The sequence below is a fragment of the Leptodactylus fuscus genome, chromosome 7 (genome assembly GCF_031893055.1).
Source record: "Leptodactylus fuscus isolate aLepFus1 chromosome 7, aLepFus1.hap2, whole genome shotgun sequence".
In the NCBI taxonomy this organism is placed as follows: Eukaryota; Metazoa; Chordata; class Amphibia; order Anura; family Leptodactylidae; genus Leptodactylus; species Leptodactylus fuscus.
This window is the reverse complement of record NC_134271.1, coordinates 24,361,035-24,376,973: the sequence shown is the minus strand read 5'-3', so window position 1 is coordinate 24,376,973 and position 15,939 is coordinate 24,361,035. Positions and strand designations below refer to the sequence as shown.

Sequence of the window (15,939 nt, the reverse complement as noted above, 5' to 3'; positions counted from 1 at the left end):
ACATAGTGTTATATGTCCAGCAGTGCCCCCCCCCCAGTATTATATGCACAGTAGTGGCCCCACACACAGTATTATTTGCCCAGCAATGCCCTCCAGTATTATTTGTCCTGTAGTGGTCCCACACACAGTATTATATACCCAGCAGCCTCCCACCCCCCACAGTATTATATGCCCAGCAGTGTCCCCCCCCCACACACAGTATTATATGTCCAGCAGTTCCCCCCCACATAATATTATATGTCCAGCAGTGCCCCCCCCCAGTATTATATGTCCAGCAGTGGCCCCCACATTATTATATGTCCAGCAGTTCCCCCCCACATAATATTATATGTCCAGCAGTGCCCCCCCCCCAGTATTATATGTCCAGCAGTGGCCCCCACATTATTATATGTCCAGCAGTGGCCCCCACATAGTATTATATGTCCAGCAGTTCCCCCCCACATAATATTATATGTCCAGCAGTGCCCCCCCCCCCTAGTATTATATGTCCAGCAGTGGCCCCCACATTATTATATGTCCAGCAGTGGCCCCCACATAGTATTATATGTCCAGCAGTGCCCCCACACACAGTGTTATATGCCCAGCAGTACCCCCCCATTATTATATACCCAGTAGTGACCCCCTCCACATTATCTGCCCAGCAGTGGCCCCCCCACACAGTATTATATGCCCAGCAGTACCCCCACACACACACACACACGCAGTATTATAAGTCCAGTAGTGGCCCCCACATAGTATTATATGCCAAGCAGTGCCCCCCACACAGTATTATATGCCCTGCAGAGCTCCCCCCCCCCCCCCCCAGTATTCTATACTATGTCTAGAATGGAGTTGCTCCTGGTTGGTCTTCCTTTCAGCATCTCCATTACAACTGTTCACTAGTGAGGTGACTAGCTGGGAGTTGCTGGAGGGAAAACCTACCAGGAGCGACTCCATTCTAGTCGCAGCCCTGCTCGCAGTGTACAGTGCAGGGAAGCCTCTGGACTGAGGGCAGTCTATGGCCATACAATACAATACAATACAATACAAAGGGGCTTTATTAGTATAGCCAAAAAAAAAAACCCAACAATTTGTATTGCTAAAGCAAAGTTGGGTTTAATATTCTTTGGGGTCTCATCTTCCTCTTGTTTGGTGGCAGCTGGACACGTATTGGGCAGCGATCTCCACAGTGGCCTCTTCTTCTCCCAGTAGGATGTAGAGTTGTCTCGTCTGCAGATGTGAAGTCTGGGATGTGGGCAGAGAGTCTTTCAAAGTAGATGGTCCTCGTTGCTGAGTATTTGGTGCAGTGTAGTAGGAAATGGGCCTCGTCTTCTAGGGCCCCTTGGTCGCAGTGTTGGCGTAATCTGTTTTCCCGTGGCTTGTACGACTGCCTGTGCCGTCCCATAAACTGGGACTCCATGGACAGTTAGAACTATGGCCGAAATACGTGCATGGTTACGGCTGCATGCACACGATGTGGACATTGGGGTCATTTCTAAAACTTGTTGACATTAACAACCAATCACAGCCGAGTTTTAATTTTGCATTCCTGGCTTGACATAAAAGCTGTGCTGTGATTGGTTGTTAAGCTTGTCTTCAATCAATAAATGGCAAACCTCCCAAATAAAGCCTAGTTACCATCTGTGTTCAGTATTCCATTCGGGGAGTCCGCATGGGGGCCCCCAGGACAGAATACTGAACACATTGGCAAGCGGTGAGCTTATGGAAGCACACAGACGCCATAGACTATAATGGGATCCATGTGTTTTCCGCGCGGTCTCCACACAAGTCATGTGGAGAGAAGAATACTTCATGAACTACTTTCCTCTCCACATGACTCATGCGGACACCATGCAGAAAACACACGGACCCCGTTATAGTCTATGGGGTCCGTGTCCTTCCATAAGCTCACTGCTTGTCAATGCGTTCTGTATTCCCCAAACAGAATACCGAATGTAGGTGTGAACCAGGCCTAGGCAGCCAATTTATGTGTAGTAAGACCCGCCCACTTCCACTTTTGCTCCGCCAATTCCATCAATTCACTTTGTGCCCCCACCCAGTGTAATGCCTGCACAGTGGTCCCCTCTAGCTTCTCTCACAGTATATAGCCCCCCTCCAATTTTCCCCACAGTATACAGTCTTTTTCCAGTTGCCCCCACACTATACAGTCCACCTCCTATTACCCTAACAGTATACAGTCCACCTCCTATTACCCTAACAGTATACAGTCCACCTCTAGTTGCCCCTCACAGGAGTTGGGATCCAGTTGGGTCGTTAACTGCCTCCGCTATAACAGTCATATTTCAACCCTGCCCCAAGTGATGTGATCCAAAGAGAGGGGTGACCCTAGACTCTTTACTGCCTGAGTCAAATGATAGAAAGTCATCCCCCCAAAAAAATATAGTCACCAGCTATCTTTAGTTTTGTGATGGGGCCCCCCTAATTAGGACCCCCCCCCCATTGGCAGATCAACAAGTGCCCTTATTTGATCACCACATAGTATAACACCCCCTTTATTTGGCCCCCACACAATACATGACCTCCTTCTTTTGGCCCACAATGTGATACCTGATCCCTTTTCTTGCCCCCCCACTCGGTATATGACCCCCTTTTTCTGGCTCCCAACCACCAGAGTGTTCAGGGGATTTTATAAAAGGCGACACCACACAATAAAGAAGCCACAGACACAATGAATAAATTAAATTAAATTAATCTAAATTTTATTGCTATAATAAATGTAAAATAATTAGAACCATCCAGTAGAATTTATAGGATTTACTGCATAAAATAGTGTGAACCAGAGGAAGGCGAAAAGAACCCCCATATAAGGGGGAAAAAATTCCTTCCTGACCCCAAGTCCTGGCGATCGGCTACTCCCTGGTTCACTGCAGTGATGACACTGGATGGGGCCCTGTCACATGTATATATTATATCTACACCATATGTCTATATTATCTGACTTATACTGTACTATATGTCATGGCTATCACTAAGTGGACCTATACCTATGCACTCTATACAAGTCTATATTATACTAAGATTACACATTGTTTTTGCTTTTTTATTTTCATTTTTTTTGTCCTTATTATACCTCTGCTAATCCTATTCCTGCCGTATATAATCCTATTCTATATATAATCTCTAGCAATCTATGTTTTTTTCAATTTTTATAATATTTTTCATTACTATTCCTATGCTAATCTTATACATGTTATATCTAGATTATCTTATATATGAAGTCTAACATCTAATATTATACATCTATAGTTTGTTTTTTTTTGTTTTTTTCAATCTAATACTATTTTTTTTTAGAACTACACTTACACTAAACTATCACTCTATATATCATCTTATACACCTAGTTTTTTTTTCCTTTTTATATATTTTTTTATACTATATTGTATTATTACACTTATTATACTACACTTACACTAAACTATCACTCTATATATCATCTTACTTATCTAACACTTCTTACCTGGCTGGCTTTACGAGCGCTCCCATTGAAGTGAATGGAAAGTGTTTAGAAGCACTTGCGTGTACGGCTCGGAATGAGCCGAGCACTTACGCCGTGTGAAGGGGCCCAAATACTGTAAAACACCTACATGTTAGGTATCCCTGTGTCCGAAATTGCCCGCTCTATAAATCGCTAAAAATATTTTTCCTGTTCGGTAAACGCCGTAGCAGGAAAAATAGTCAAAAGTGCCAAACCGCCGTTTTTTTTAATCTGTTTTGATTCTGACAAAAATTTGAATAAAAAGTGATCAAAGCAAAAGCATTTCCCGAAAATGGTAGAACTAAAAAGTACACCCGGCCCCGCAAAAAAGACGCCCTATGCATCCCCGTACACTGACGTATAATAAAGTTACGGCTGTCAGAATATGATGACTTTTAGAAAAAAAAAATTTCTAACACAGTTTTGGATTTTTTTAAGGGGTTAAAATGTAAATAAAACCATATAAATTTGGTATCCCCGGAATTGTACCGAAACACAGAATACAGGGGACATGTCATTTTGGCTGCACAGTGAACGCCGTAAAACCGAAGCCCGTAAGAAAGTCGCAGAAATGCATTTTTTCTTCAAATCCACCCCATTCTGATTTTTTTTCCAGCTTCCCAGTACATTATATAGAATAATTAATGGTGGCATCATGAAGAAAAATTTGTCCCGCAAAGATTAAGACCTCATATGACTCTGGGAGCAGAGAAATTAAAAAGTTATGGGGTTTAGAAGGAGGGGAGTCAAAAACGAAAATCAAAAAATGCCATCAGCGGGAAGGGGTTAATATACTGCTAGAAAGCCAACAGTGCGCTGAATTCAGTTTCTATCGTACTATCGGCTTTCCCATTCTGTGCCCCTGGTGGAGAGCTATCGGTGCCGGTACCGTAGTCAGTCCGCCATGACGCTGAACCATGAGGAAAACCCTCTCCCCCCGCCCAGTACTAGTCTATGGACGAGTACTATCAGGAGGGGAGGGGGCGTTCCTCACCGTTCTCATAGTTCAGTGCTATAAGACGCTGCTGTGAGGAAGGTCATTCCTGACTGACTGTCAGAAACGCCCTTCTGACAGTGAAGAACCGGCATCCATAGCTCTTCACCAGGGGCACAGTACGGGAAGTCGGCTTTCGAGCGGTGGATTAAACCCATGTGCCCCAACTCATGAAAGCTTCTCTTTATCATCTCAATATACTGTACATAACAATATAAGGATAAGGCCTAACACAGCGTCCTGCAGCAAAAAAGCGCTTTTTGCAGAAATTCCACAGAGTTTTCCTCTGTGGACTTTCGGCTTCCATTATACCTATAGGGGCACCAGCGCCGCACCTCTAATGAGGCGACGTGAGGCGGCCACTTCGGGCGGCACACGGGAGGGGGGCGGCGCACGGGCGACTTTTTTTTTTCTTTTATTACTTTTTTTTTTTTTTTTTACTTTGAACCAGCGCAGGAGAGCTGCTTCTCTCTGCGCTGGTTCAGACATCTGTGTAGGCGGCGTTACTAGGCCGCCTATGCACGCTGATACGTACTCAGACGTCTAGGTATCAACGTGGGCGGCGTCACACGTGATGACGCTCGCTGATACCTAGACATCTGAGTACGTATCAGCGTGCGTAGGGGGCCTAGTAACGCCGCCTACGCAGACGTCAGCATGCAGGAGAAGAGGATCACGGAGGCGGCGGGAGCAACAACAAGATCGGTAAGTATAAAACTTCTTTTTTTGTTTTATAATAGGCCGCTACCTGCTGGAGTATCTCCAGCAGGTAGCGGCCTATTTACCTACCTCCCCAGACCTGCTCACCGCCGCCCCCGCTTCCCCTTGTACTATAGGCCACAGAGGCCGGCAGTGAGTAGGCCCGGGCAGGCCGCGATTCCACTACCGCCATTATTATACCCGGGGGTCTTTTCAGACCTCCGAGTATAATAATCAGAGCCCCAGGGGAGGTGAGGGAACATAATAAACAGTGTTACTCACCTCTCCGGGATCCGATGTTACTCCTAGCAGGCTTTGGGCCTATATGGTAATGCACAGACGTCACGTGGTCTGGAATATTACCATATAGGCCCAAAGCCTGCCCTAGCAGTACCATATAGGCCCGAAGCCTGTGCTAGTAGTAATAGCCTGTTACTGCTAACACAGGCTTTGGCCTGTATGGTACAGCTAGGGCAGGCTTCGGGCCTATATGGTAAAATCTCAGACCACGTGATTTCTGGGCATTACCATATAGGCCCGAAGCCTGCCAGCATTAAAGAGGAACTTTCATGGGTTTGGGCACTGGCAGTTTTATATACCGCTGGAAAGCTGATAGTGCGCTGAATTCAGCGCACTGTCAGCTTTCCCGATCTGTGCCCCGGGTGAAGAGCTATTGGTGCCGGTATCGTAACTTTTCACAGTCAGAAGGGCGTTCCTGACAGTCTGTCAGGAACGTCCTTCTTCCCAGCAGCGCCTATATCGCTGTACTGTGTGAGCGGGGAGGAACGCTCCCTCCCCTCCTGATAGTGCTCTTCTATGGATGAGTACTGTGAGCAGAGGGAGGGGGCTCGCACAGCACTATAGGCGCTGCTGGGAAGAAGGACGTTCATGACAGACTGTCAGGAACGCCCTTCTGACTGTGAAGAGTTACGGTACCGGCACCAATAGCTCTTCACCCGGGGCACAGATCGGGAAAGCCAATAGTGCGCTGAATTTAGCGCACTGTCAGCTTTCCAGCAGTATATAGAACTGCCTTTGCCCAAACCCATGAATGGTCCTCTTTAACATCGGGTCCCAGAGAGGTGAGTAACAGTGTTTATTATGTTCCCTCATCTCCCCTGGGGCTCCGATTATTATACTCAGGGGTCTGAAAAGACCCCTCAGTATAATAATAGTTCATGGGTGTGCAACTGTGGGGCATAATAGAGCTTGAAGGTTCCACTGTGGCCCCTGTAACCTCTATTATGCCCCACAGCAGCCCCCCTGCAACCTCTATTGTGCCACTGTGGGGCATAATATAGGCTGCAGGGGCCGCTGATGGATATATATATATACATATATAGGGGTTGGGTGCGTGGAGAATTGAGAAGTCAAAGATGTCTATGTTTCAAACTTTACAGAGTCAAATCACAGCTGGAAGAAGAGGTCATGGCGGTCCAAAGGGAAGAGACTAGAAATGTGGGGAGACGTCCCCTGTGAGTATTACTGCATTGTATTTATTGCAATGTCCCCCCCCCCCTGCTGTCTTTGGCTGACGATCAAAAGATGAACATCACCCCCCCTCCGGGAGGGGGGGGGGGGGGGCGTCTTTCGATCGCCCGCCTCAGGCAGCAGAGAGGCTAGGTTCACCACTGAGGGGCACTGTAGGTGTTTGTGTTCCCCGGTGGGCCATTCCGACCCTGCAGGTGAGCCTGACCTATGTAAATTTCTGCCTTCATTGATGAGATATTAATATTTTTACAATATGTAAATGAACAGTCTGGAGCACTGAGGGCGGCTCTGTTGCTCCAAACTGCTAGGCCCCATATTGCTCTAATTCACCAGTGTGAATGTGAGAACACAGGGCCGGGTGAGATTTCAGCATCGCTCTCCCTGTCACTCATAGAGAGGTGGGGGCGTATTAGAGCAATGTGGGGGGGCAGCAGTTTGGAACAATAAAACTGCCCTCGGTGCTCCAGTTTGGTCAATTGCATATTGTTAAATAAATGAATATCTTAGCAATGGAGGCTGAAATTTCCATGGCAAAATATGAGCAGCCAGATCTTTGTAACAGTGTCATATTTTGCCCCCCGTCCCCCCCATGGACCTCAAAGTGGTTCTATTAGGGTGCGTTCACACGATGTAACGTGCCGCGTGATGTGGTACGTATACGGCGTGTGAGAGTTTGCGCGCCGTATACGCTCCCATTGATTTCAATGGGAGTTCGGATCGTACACGCCGCGTTATTTTGCGGCCGCAATATAACGCGGCGTATATGATCCAGGCTCCCATTGAAATCAATGTGAGCTTTTACGGCGCGCAAAGTCTCACACGCCGTATACGTGCCACATCAGGCGGCACGTTACATCGTGTGAACTCCCCCTTATGTGACTTGTTTCACCACAACAAGCCGACCTGCAGCGACGCTAGGAAATAAAGATGTTATTTCTCTGGTAATGCGACGACACAAAAAATAACTATTTTATTTAAAAAACATTTTTTATTGCACAAAAGTAACAAACATAGAAAAGTTACAGATCTGTGGTAGCAATGTAATCGTACGGAACCATAGAATAAAGGGGACGGGTTATTTATAACACATGGTCAAAGGAGTAGCACAAACCCCCCCCCCCCCCCCTCCAAAACAATGACCCCCCAGTGGTGAGACCCCCCCAGTGGTCAGATACTTGTAACACCCCTTTGGATAGAGAATGAGGGGGAATTGTGGGAAAACCTCTTTAAGATCCAATTCACATTAGAATTTGCCAGTACTATAGATGTGCCAGGTAGTGCCCAGCACATGCCCATCACATACCAGTCACATGACCTCATCACTGTAACTAATTAATATCCCAGACACATGGAAAATTGAAGCAAAAAACACAGTGTGAACACGGATGTGTAAAATATGTCGGCCATTTTAGCCTAACTGTAACAAATGTGCTGGAAACATCAGTGAGCATTTACTAATATACTGTAATAAGCCCGGCATTGTGGTTGTCCCCGCTGAGCAGTGCTGCCCCCTTGTGGAATACAGACAGCTTCCCTGTTCAGTTACAAAATGACCCCTTATGGAGGAGTATATACCCATATATATGTCCATCAGCGCCCTCTCTATTGAATAACCCTGTGCATGGCGCTGTATATGTGCTAGTTATCTATAGTGTGATGGACGGGTCTATAGAGGCCAAACTGGTTACAGGTCACCTCTGCATATATACACTGTGTGCTATGGCTGTATGACCCTGTGTGTAGTGTATATAGTGTGTGGATTAGGACTTACCAATCGCTGGTGAAGATGGTACCTGCAAAAAAAATAACACAACGACACAAAACCACTGACAGACACACACAGAACAGCAGACAATACAATACAGAGAACAATGAAGTGCCTGGCGGCTCCGCAATCCAACGCAATCCAAAGTCGCTCCTCGTGAAACACGAGACGCAAAATCCTGCTACCGCTCTGTCTGACAGCTCAGTAACAAGTGAGCCGAGAATTCAAATCATAACAAGTCATAACAGTCAGTGCAGGTGCCGCAGCTGATCAGCCGCATGCCAGTCACATGCCAGTCACAGGAGCAATGTATCCAGGTGGTGTGCCAGTATTCCAATGGCAAGGATAGATAGAGAATTTATTTATATGTAAAGTATACATATATATACAGTATATATATTATATATTCTTCAATAAATGTCTTTATTTTTCTAGTATTCTATTTTCTCTTTATATATACTGTGTGTATATATATATATATATATATATATATATATATATATATATATATATATATGTTACACTTTAAGACTTAACCAGTCCAACACTTCACCTAAAAACTTATGGAACACAGAGCAGCTGGCCTGAAACTCAGCATAAATAATGTCAAATATGTAGAAAGGACCTAAGCGTCTCCGATCTATACCAGCTCATTGCCCAATAATGTGAGAACTAAAATGTGTGCAGTCATTAAGGGGTTACAGATAAATATAAGACATGACTTTCTGCTCTTAAAAGCTTACAATCGCATTATAGTCTATGGGGTCCGTGTGCTTTCCTAGCTATCCACTTCTTAACGCATATAGGTTTCCATTTGGGGGATCCCCAAGCAGACTCCCCGAACAGAATACCGAACACAGATGTGAACCAGGCCTTACATAGTTAATTTTTACTTAAAAAAAACTGTCAAAATCTTCACTATTCCTCCTCAGTAAGGGCCTATTCACAGGCCGTGTGTGACATTGACTATGGGGTCTATTCACATGTCTGGTTTTTTGACAAACCATTTGTCCATTATGATGGACATAAAAATAGACGTGTCAGTAAACCTATGGACAGTCTAGAGTTTTACTGTCACGCGGTCATTATTTACTGTTGTATGAATAAGTCCTAGATTGGAGTGACACAAGCGTTTTTCATGGACATGTATTAGTGATAGGGTCAAGGTGCCCGCACAGCTGATCAGTAGGGGTCCCAGGTGTTGGAACCCTCCTCATCTCTTATTAGTTACCTATCATAAGGATAGGTCATCACTACAAGAAACTAAAACAGCCCTTTAGGCCAGAGCCCCACATTGCGAAAATGCTGCGGAAATATGGCAAAAACCGTGGCGTTTTACAAAGTGGATGGGATTCTGGCTAATCTCACTCCCACATTGCAGAAAAGTATCCGCATTGGAAATGCTGCGATTTCAATGCAGCAAGTCTTACGGAAACGCTGGCCTTTTTCGTATAGGTATGATAGGGACAGAAAGTCCATGAAAGTGCGGCGGACGGACATTGCTGACTTTATGTAACTCACATAGAAGTGAATCGTATGAATTGCATCAGACTGATAGAAACAAATCTGGAATATGAAGCTCGGGCGGGCTCAGTAAACAGAGAAGGCAAAAACAGCTACAGGGTGACCAAAATGAGTATGTAGTGAAAGGGACCCTGTAATAGAAGCAAGGGAGGGGACAGACGTAGCCTGTGGAGTGCTGCTTATAAAGAGGACATACATGACAATCACTCCCTTCCCAGACATCACCCTGACTGGCAGCTCCTCTACATCTTCTCCTTCTCCACCTGTTCCTTCCATTATCTCTTCTATCTACCTCCACGTAACTCCCTTCTCAGGCGTCTGATTCCTATACAACCCTCCCTCCTCCTTCTCATCACCCCAGTCTTGAAGTCCATCACACTATCTACGATATTTACCCATCTCCTCGTCACAAATGGACACCTCCTACCCCCGTGAAGATATTTTCATGAACCACCCCAACAAGCCAGATAATGCCCACACCGTGGTGGACATTGGGGCGCCCACAGGTCCTAGAGATCACCTGCTGTGGTCCGTGTGTAATACCGTGTACCTCAACCTCTTCTGCCTCGGATTTATGGCATTGGTCTACTCTGTCAAGGTGAGAAAAAACACAGTTCAGTTTTTGGGCCTAACTTGATAGTGGTCAATGCTATCTATCTATCTATCTATCTATCTATCTATCTATCTATCTATCTATCTATCTATCTCTATCTATCTATCTATCTATCTATCTATCTATCTATCTATCTCGTCTTCTATTTCTGCACTGGTTTCTTTATTTATGCCATTCCTATGTTACTGGTTAGATAAGACGCCATAGATAAGACACCAGAGCATAGGCATGCTTTACCGAACTGAGTGTGCATGTGTATGGGGCATTGGGAGAAATATGGCTGATTATTTTCATAAGACTCATCGGCAATCTAGCGTCTACTAAAGGCAGGGACAATAGATCAGCCAGGTATTGCCGTTTCCATTGTTTCTAATAAGCGGTGCCAGAGTTGTCCCTTTATTCATCAGAATTTTACCACATATGGTGGGTTTGGGCCACGTTGGGGCCACCAGTCATGTCAGACTGGTATACAGAAAAACTGAGTTGCGGGACATATTATAGCTTTATTATATGTGCATAATTAACATACACAAAAGATCATAAATGAAGGCCAAAATCATATGGCGATGTCCAGACCAGGAAGCATAATCCGTGTGATGGCCGCATTTCCCTGTCCAACTGGGGCTCAGATGAAATGACCTTATGCTATCATCCATCTCTGTCATGCTGCAAGTTCAGATCATCTGAGCAGCAGTCTGGCCTGTAAATTCTGCCATCATATAAGATAAGATAATCCTTTAATAGTCCCACAGTGGGGAAATTTCATGTCTCCTGGACTGAATGTGAATGTGTGAATTTGGCCTTACAAGGTGACGACCAACAAGAGAGAGGTAAATGTAAAATGAAATGCGAACCCTCTAGGTATAGACCGATACTTGGCTTACAGTACGGTGCAGCTTTTTGTTATGGAGACTATGGGGTGGAGCTAAAAGGAAATAAATTACCAGAGAAAAAAATGTTTTTTTTTCTCTTTTTGGGACAAAAACTCAAAATATTTAGGCAATGGAAAAAAAATACAAAAGACAATATGTACAGTACCTAATACATGATATTCTGTCAGCTGACATCATGTAGATAAGCACGAATCATGGGGTTATACAATGACAGATCTTCTCTGCTACATTACAGGACAGGATGGGGTGGGATGAGATAGGATAGGATGATTTAGGATGGGATGAGATAAGATAGGATAGGATGAGATAGGATGGGATGAGATAAGATAGGATAGGATGAGGGAACATAAAAAACACTGTTACTTACCTCTCCTGGGCTCCGGAAGATTTCAGGCCTACTTACTCACATAGGTTGGGCTTGGGTCATTATGTGTTGCAACGCAAGACTGGCTCCAAGTGACATCTCTTCCATAATTGAAGATGGCTGACATCAGCGGGGAGTGTTCTGGAGCCCAGGAGAGGTAAGTAATATTGTTTTTTGTATTTGTATCCTCCCCTGGGTCTACAATTATTATACTCTGGGTTCTGAAAAGACCCCAAATTATAATAATAATTATTATATGCATATTGTTATATGGCTGGTCCAAAATGGGGCAATAATAGTGTGTGCAAAGGACACTATGGGGCATAATACTGTGTTTAGGGGCCACTATGGGGCGTAATACTGTATGCAGGGGCCACTATGGGGCATAATATTGTGTGCAGGGGCCACTATGGGGCATAATATTGTGTGCAGGGGCCACTATAGGGCATAATACTGTATGCAGGGGCCACTATGGGGCATAATATTGTGTGCAGGGGCTACTATGGGGCATAATATTGTATGCAGGGGCCACTATGGGGTATAATAGTGTGTGCAGGAATGCGGGGGTGGTGGTGGGTGGTCAGGGTCTTTGGGGGGAAAAATCAGTCAGGGAGGGGGGACATGTCAAATGTTCGCCATGGTGCCCCGCCAATCCTAGTTATGCCACTGCCTAGTGTTACTGAGACTTGCTAAAGTTGCTCTGTTCAGTCACTGAATGGTGGAGAGGGTACAGGGAGTTATCTATGATTGATAAGAGTTGTTAAAGAGTCCTCCATGTTAGCACATCATCTCAGGAGTCCAGCTCAATACCAATCACAGAGAACTGGTCCTCCTTATCAGTTTGTCCATTTTCCTTATGTCAGACACTCTTTGCCTCCCTTTGCGGTGACACCAAGGAACAGAACTCCAGCCACTACAGAGAGGTAGAAGACTTCCAGGAGTCTACTGCAGACTTCAAAGGACCACACTTGTCGCAGAAAGTACATTCTGCTGGTGTCCTTCCTATATCCCCATTCTGCATTTAACCGCTAGTCCATGTTGTCTAAGACCAGGTACTTGTAAGACGATAATCTCTCATAAACCATAAGTTTATGATTCTAGAGTTTTCTAGGGTCTTTGTTCAAAAGCCACCAATGGTTCTCCATGTCAGGTGGAGGAATATCCTTTAGTCAGAATTCTCTTCATACATGTCTTCTGCACCCATTCAAGATTTACAATTCCAATGAACATTCTAGACTTGATCATTCGAGACTTGTCTCATGTCTACCGACCATATGAAACCGTTCCACTCCTTAACCTGGCTATGGCTATTTACAAGGCTTCGCTTTGACCTGCTCATAGCCAACCTTCAATGGAAATTGAAGGACAAACAAGAAAGGACACTGCCATATCATTTTAGCAGCTTCGGTGGCATGTCAAAAATATAGTCCAATGGAATAAAGCAGCTTTTAATTACATCAGTGGGATGTCTTGCGGTTTTGCTTCTCTGTCATTTTGTGGCCATATGCTCCAGGAACCTAACAATCATCTAGAATTCAGCTGTAGAAGAATGTTCTGTATTTGTCGGTGACCCATGGACGGGGCAGAAGGGGCATCCACTGGTTCACCAGAAGGCAGTGCTGAAAGATAAGATCACACATGATAGACAAGTGTTTTAAGATTGAGCAGATGCTCATACAAGAAATTCTGCACAGTGCCAGTCACCTCTAACAGCAAACCGAAACCTTATGAAGGTGATATTAGTAAATTTTGTGATATATTTTATTACATAAAAGTGCTCCATTACTTATTTCCCTACTCCAGATCAAAGATCTGTCCATCTTTAAAGGGTATTGTGATAAGAAAAAAATAAGCCTCCTATCTACAGGATAGCAGGTAACTTGTTGATTGGTGGCTGTCCGAATCAGGATGGGAAGTTTCCGAAATTTGTGCCTCTGCTCCATTTATTTCGATTTATTCCAATTAGTTCAGCCCCCCACTTTGGCTATCTCCTATGGATCCCATTGAACTGAATGGACAGGGGTAATGTGTTCTGATGGGAACAGGTAATAGAAGTCTATGGAGAGGGAAAGAGATGGATACCTCCTTGAGACAGAGAAATAAGAGACACTCAGAGCAGAGCTCATGACTCATTAGATATTATAGACAGTCTCTCTGTGCTCTGTCTCCCTTGTCTTCCCACTCCCCTCTCCATAGACGTAATTGTAAATGGATCTGTCAGCAAAGAGAGAAGTAGAGACATAGGAAATAGTTAAAGAATCAGGCGCCTATCTTTAATACAGTATGATAATATATGAATAAAAAAATTCTGGAAATGTAGGCACACAGTCTTTATATACTTTATAGGTGTTCCCACCAATTACGACATGTTGTACGTAATAATACACTCGATATACAAGGGGCTAGTTATCTTGGGTGAAGCCATAGGAATTATTTTTAGCACTATGAGCTGTTTGTTCATCCTTGTGTATCCCGTTTGTAGCAGAAAATAGTAATTTTCGGGTAACTATATATAAGGTTGTAAAACCAGCTTTCACAAATTTCCGAAATATCACTTAAATGTCAGGTTAATTCATCACTATTTTATATTTTATGCATCTTAAATATAAAAAGTAAAGCAATAAACATGAATGATCCTCGTGTCTCCTGACATCTGATGGTGGGAGGCTACTGTAGGTGCTTGGACAGTCTTACAAAAATTGGTGGATTTTCTTCCACCTTCTACCTTTCTTCTTGCTTATGGGAAGACTTTTTCCGGGAGCCGTTTGTTCTGGTCCTCGCGACATCCGCCTGAAGACACTCCCTCCCATCTAGGCCCATTCATTTGGGCCTAATCCGGAGCGGAGTGTGCACTGGCATCCAGGCGCAGCTACCCATATATTGGACCAGAACCTGAGGCGGCCTCCACCTCAGGTTCCAGTCCAAAAAACCCCATGTGAACTTACCATAAGGTAAAGAATGAGTGACTCGAGGTTCTGATTTTATTAAATGCTTCATGAAGATAACCTGTGTCCTGTTTTCTTCTAGGCACGAGACCAGAAGGTCCAGGGGAACGAGCTGGCGGCTCGGCGCTATGGTCGGAAGGCCCGATGCTACAATATACTGGCCACAGTGTGGAATATTACTCTGCCCGCTTTGATCCTGGCTCTGGTGATCACAGGCATTTTTCACCTGTCACAGGTTGTCAATGCTTCCCTTGACCTCTTCAGTCTTCGAGGCTACATGGGCAGTACCGATGATGACAACTGAATACAAGATAAGCAATAGTAATAGTTACACACTGACCAAGCAATATATATTCAGTGGGTTCAAAACAAGCAACAATATTCTTGGTATTGACTGTTGGAACAATCTTAAAAAACAACCCATTGGTAGAGGCATTTAGTTTTGTGAAAATCAAGGTGAAGTCCAAGACAGAACCTTTATGTCTTCATGGAAACTGTTGGACTGTTTCTCACTTTTTTGGGTCATCAGTGCAGAATAAGAATCATGTGGTAATGGCCGAGCCAAGAAGGCCAAGAGAATCCTTAAGAAATGCTGAGTATTCAGTATATGACAACGTAACTCAATGGACAGTCAAGAATTACATGGACTATTCATCAAACTGAAATACGAAACATTGCGGCCCACATGGTTAGCCCACACAAAAATCACAGATCGCTTTAACTTACCTCCTTCTTATCACAGGCCTTATCAATGTTATTGATTTTATGTATGATACTTCCTTGCAATAAAATTAATATCACGTTTGAATTTATTGTTTGCTATTGTTACTTATGGGATAATCTTAAACTGGTTGTCCTCTTTGGATATAACCTTATCGTTTGAAGGGTGACCTGAGGGCCCTGGCAGAATCTTGCACCTCCCTCACCGAGAGGGAGCACCTCCCTGTCCTACGAAACGTTCCCACCCCAAACTATCCTTCTCAGGCCAGTAATTCACATCCTGGAAATCAGATGAGATAACCCTGAACTAAACCATAAAGGTGATCCTATCATGGCTCCAAGTGGTGGACCAGGTGATCTTCTGTACTTGGCATGGGTGGAGGGGAACCCAATGTCGAATGTATTGAAATAAGTAATACAGAAACATACCTGGCAATGCAGCTCCAGCCTCCTCCT

The 15,939-nt window shown here is 44.4% G+C and overlaps 1 protein-coding gene across 1 annotated transcript; it reads left to right on the top strand.

Annotated features, from left to right (window-relative positions):
* Positions 1-10,360: 10,360 nt before the first annotated feature.
* LOC142212533 (interferon-induced transmembrane protein 5-like) lies at positions 10,361-15,288 on the top strand. The gene is made up of 2 exons (XM_075280493.1): positions 10,361-10,546; positions 14,846-15,288. Exons 1-2 carry the CDS (start codon positions 10,361-10,363, stop codon positions 15,065-15,067), a joined length of 408 nt encoding a protein of 135 aa, XP_075136594.1. The 3' UTR covers positions 15,068-15,288.
* Positions 15,289-15,939: the final 651 nt, after the last annotated feature.

Coding starts and splice junctions, on each gene's coding strand:
- LOC142212533 (XM_075280493.1), top strand. CDS start 10,361: ATGGACACCTCCTACCCCCGTGAAGATATTTTCATGAACCACCCCAAC. Junction 10,547..14,845: donor CATTGGTCTACTCTGTCAAG/GTGAGAAAAAAC, acceptor GTTTTCTTCTAG/GCACGAGACCAGAAGGTCCA.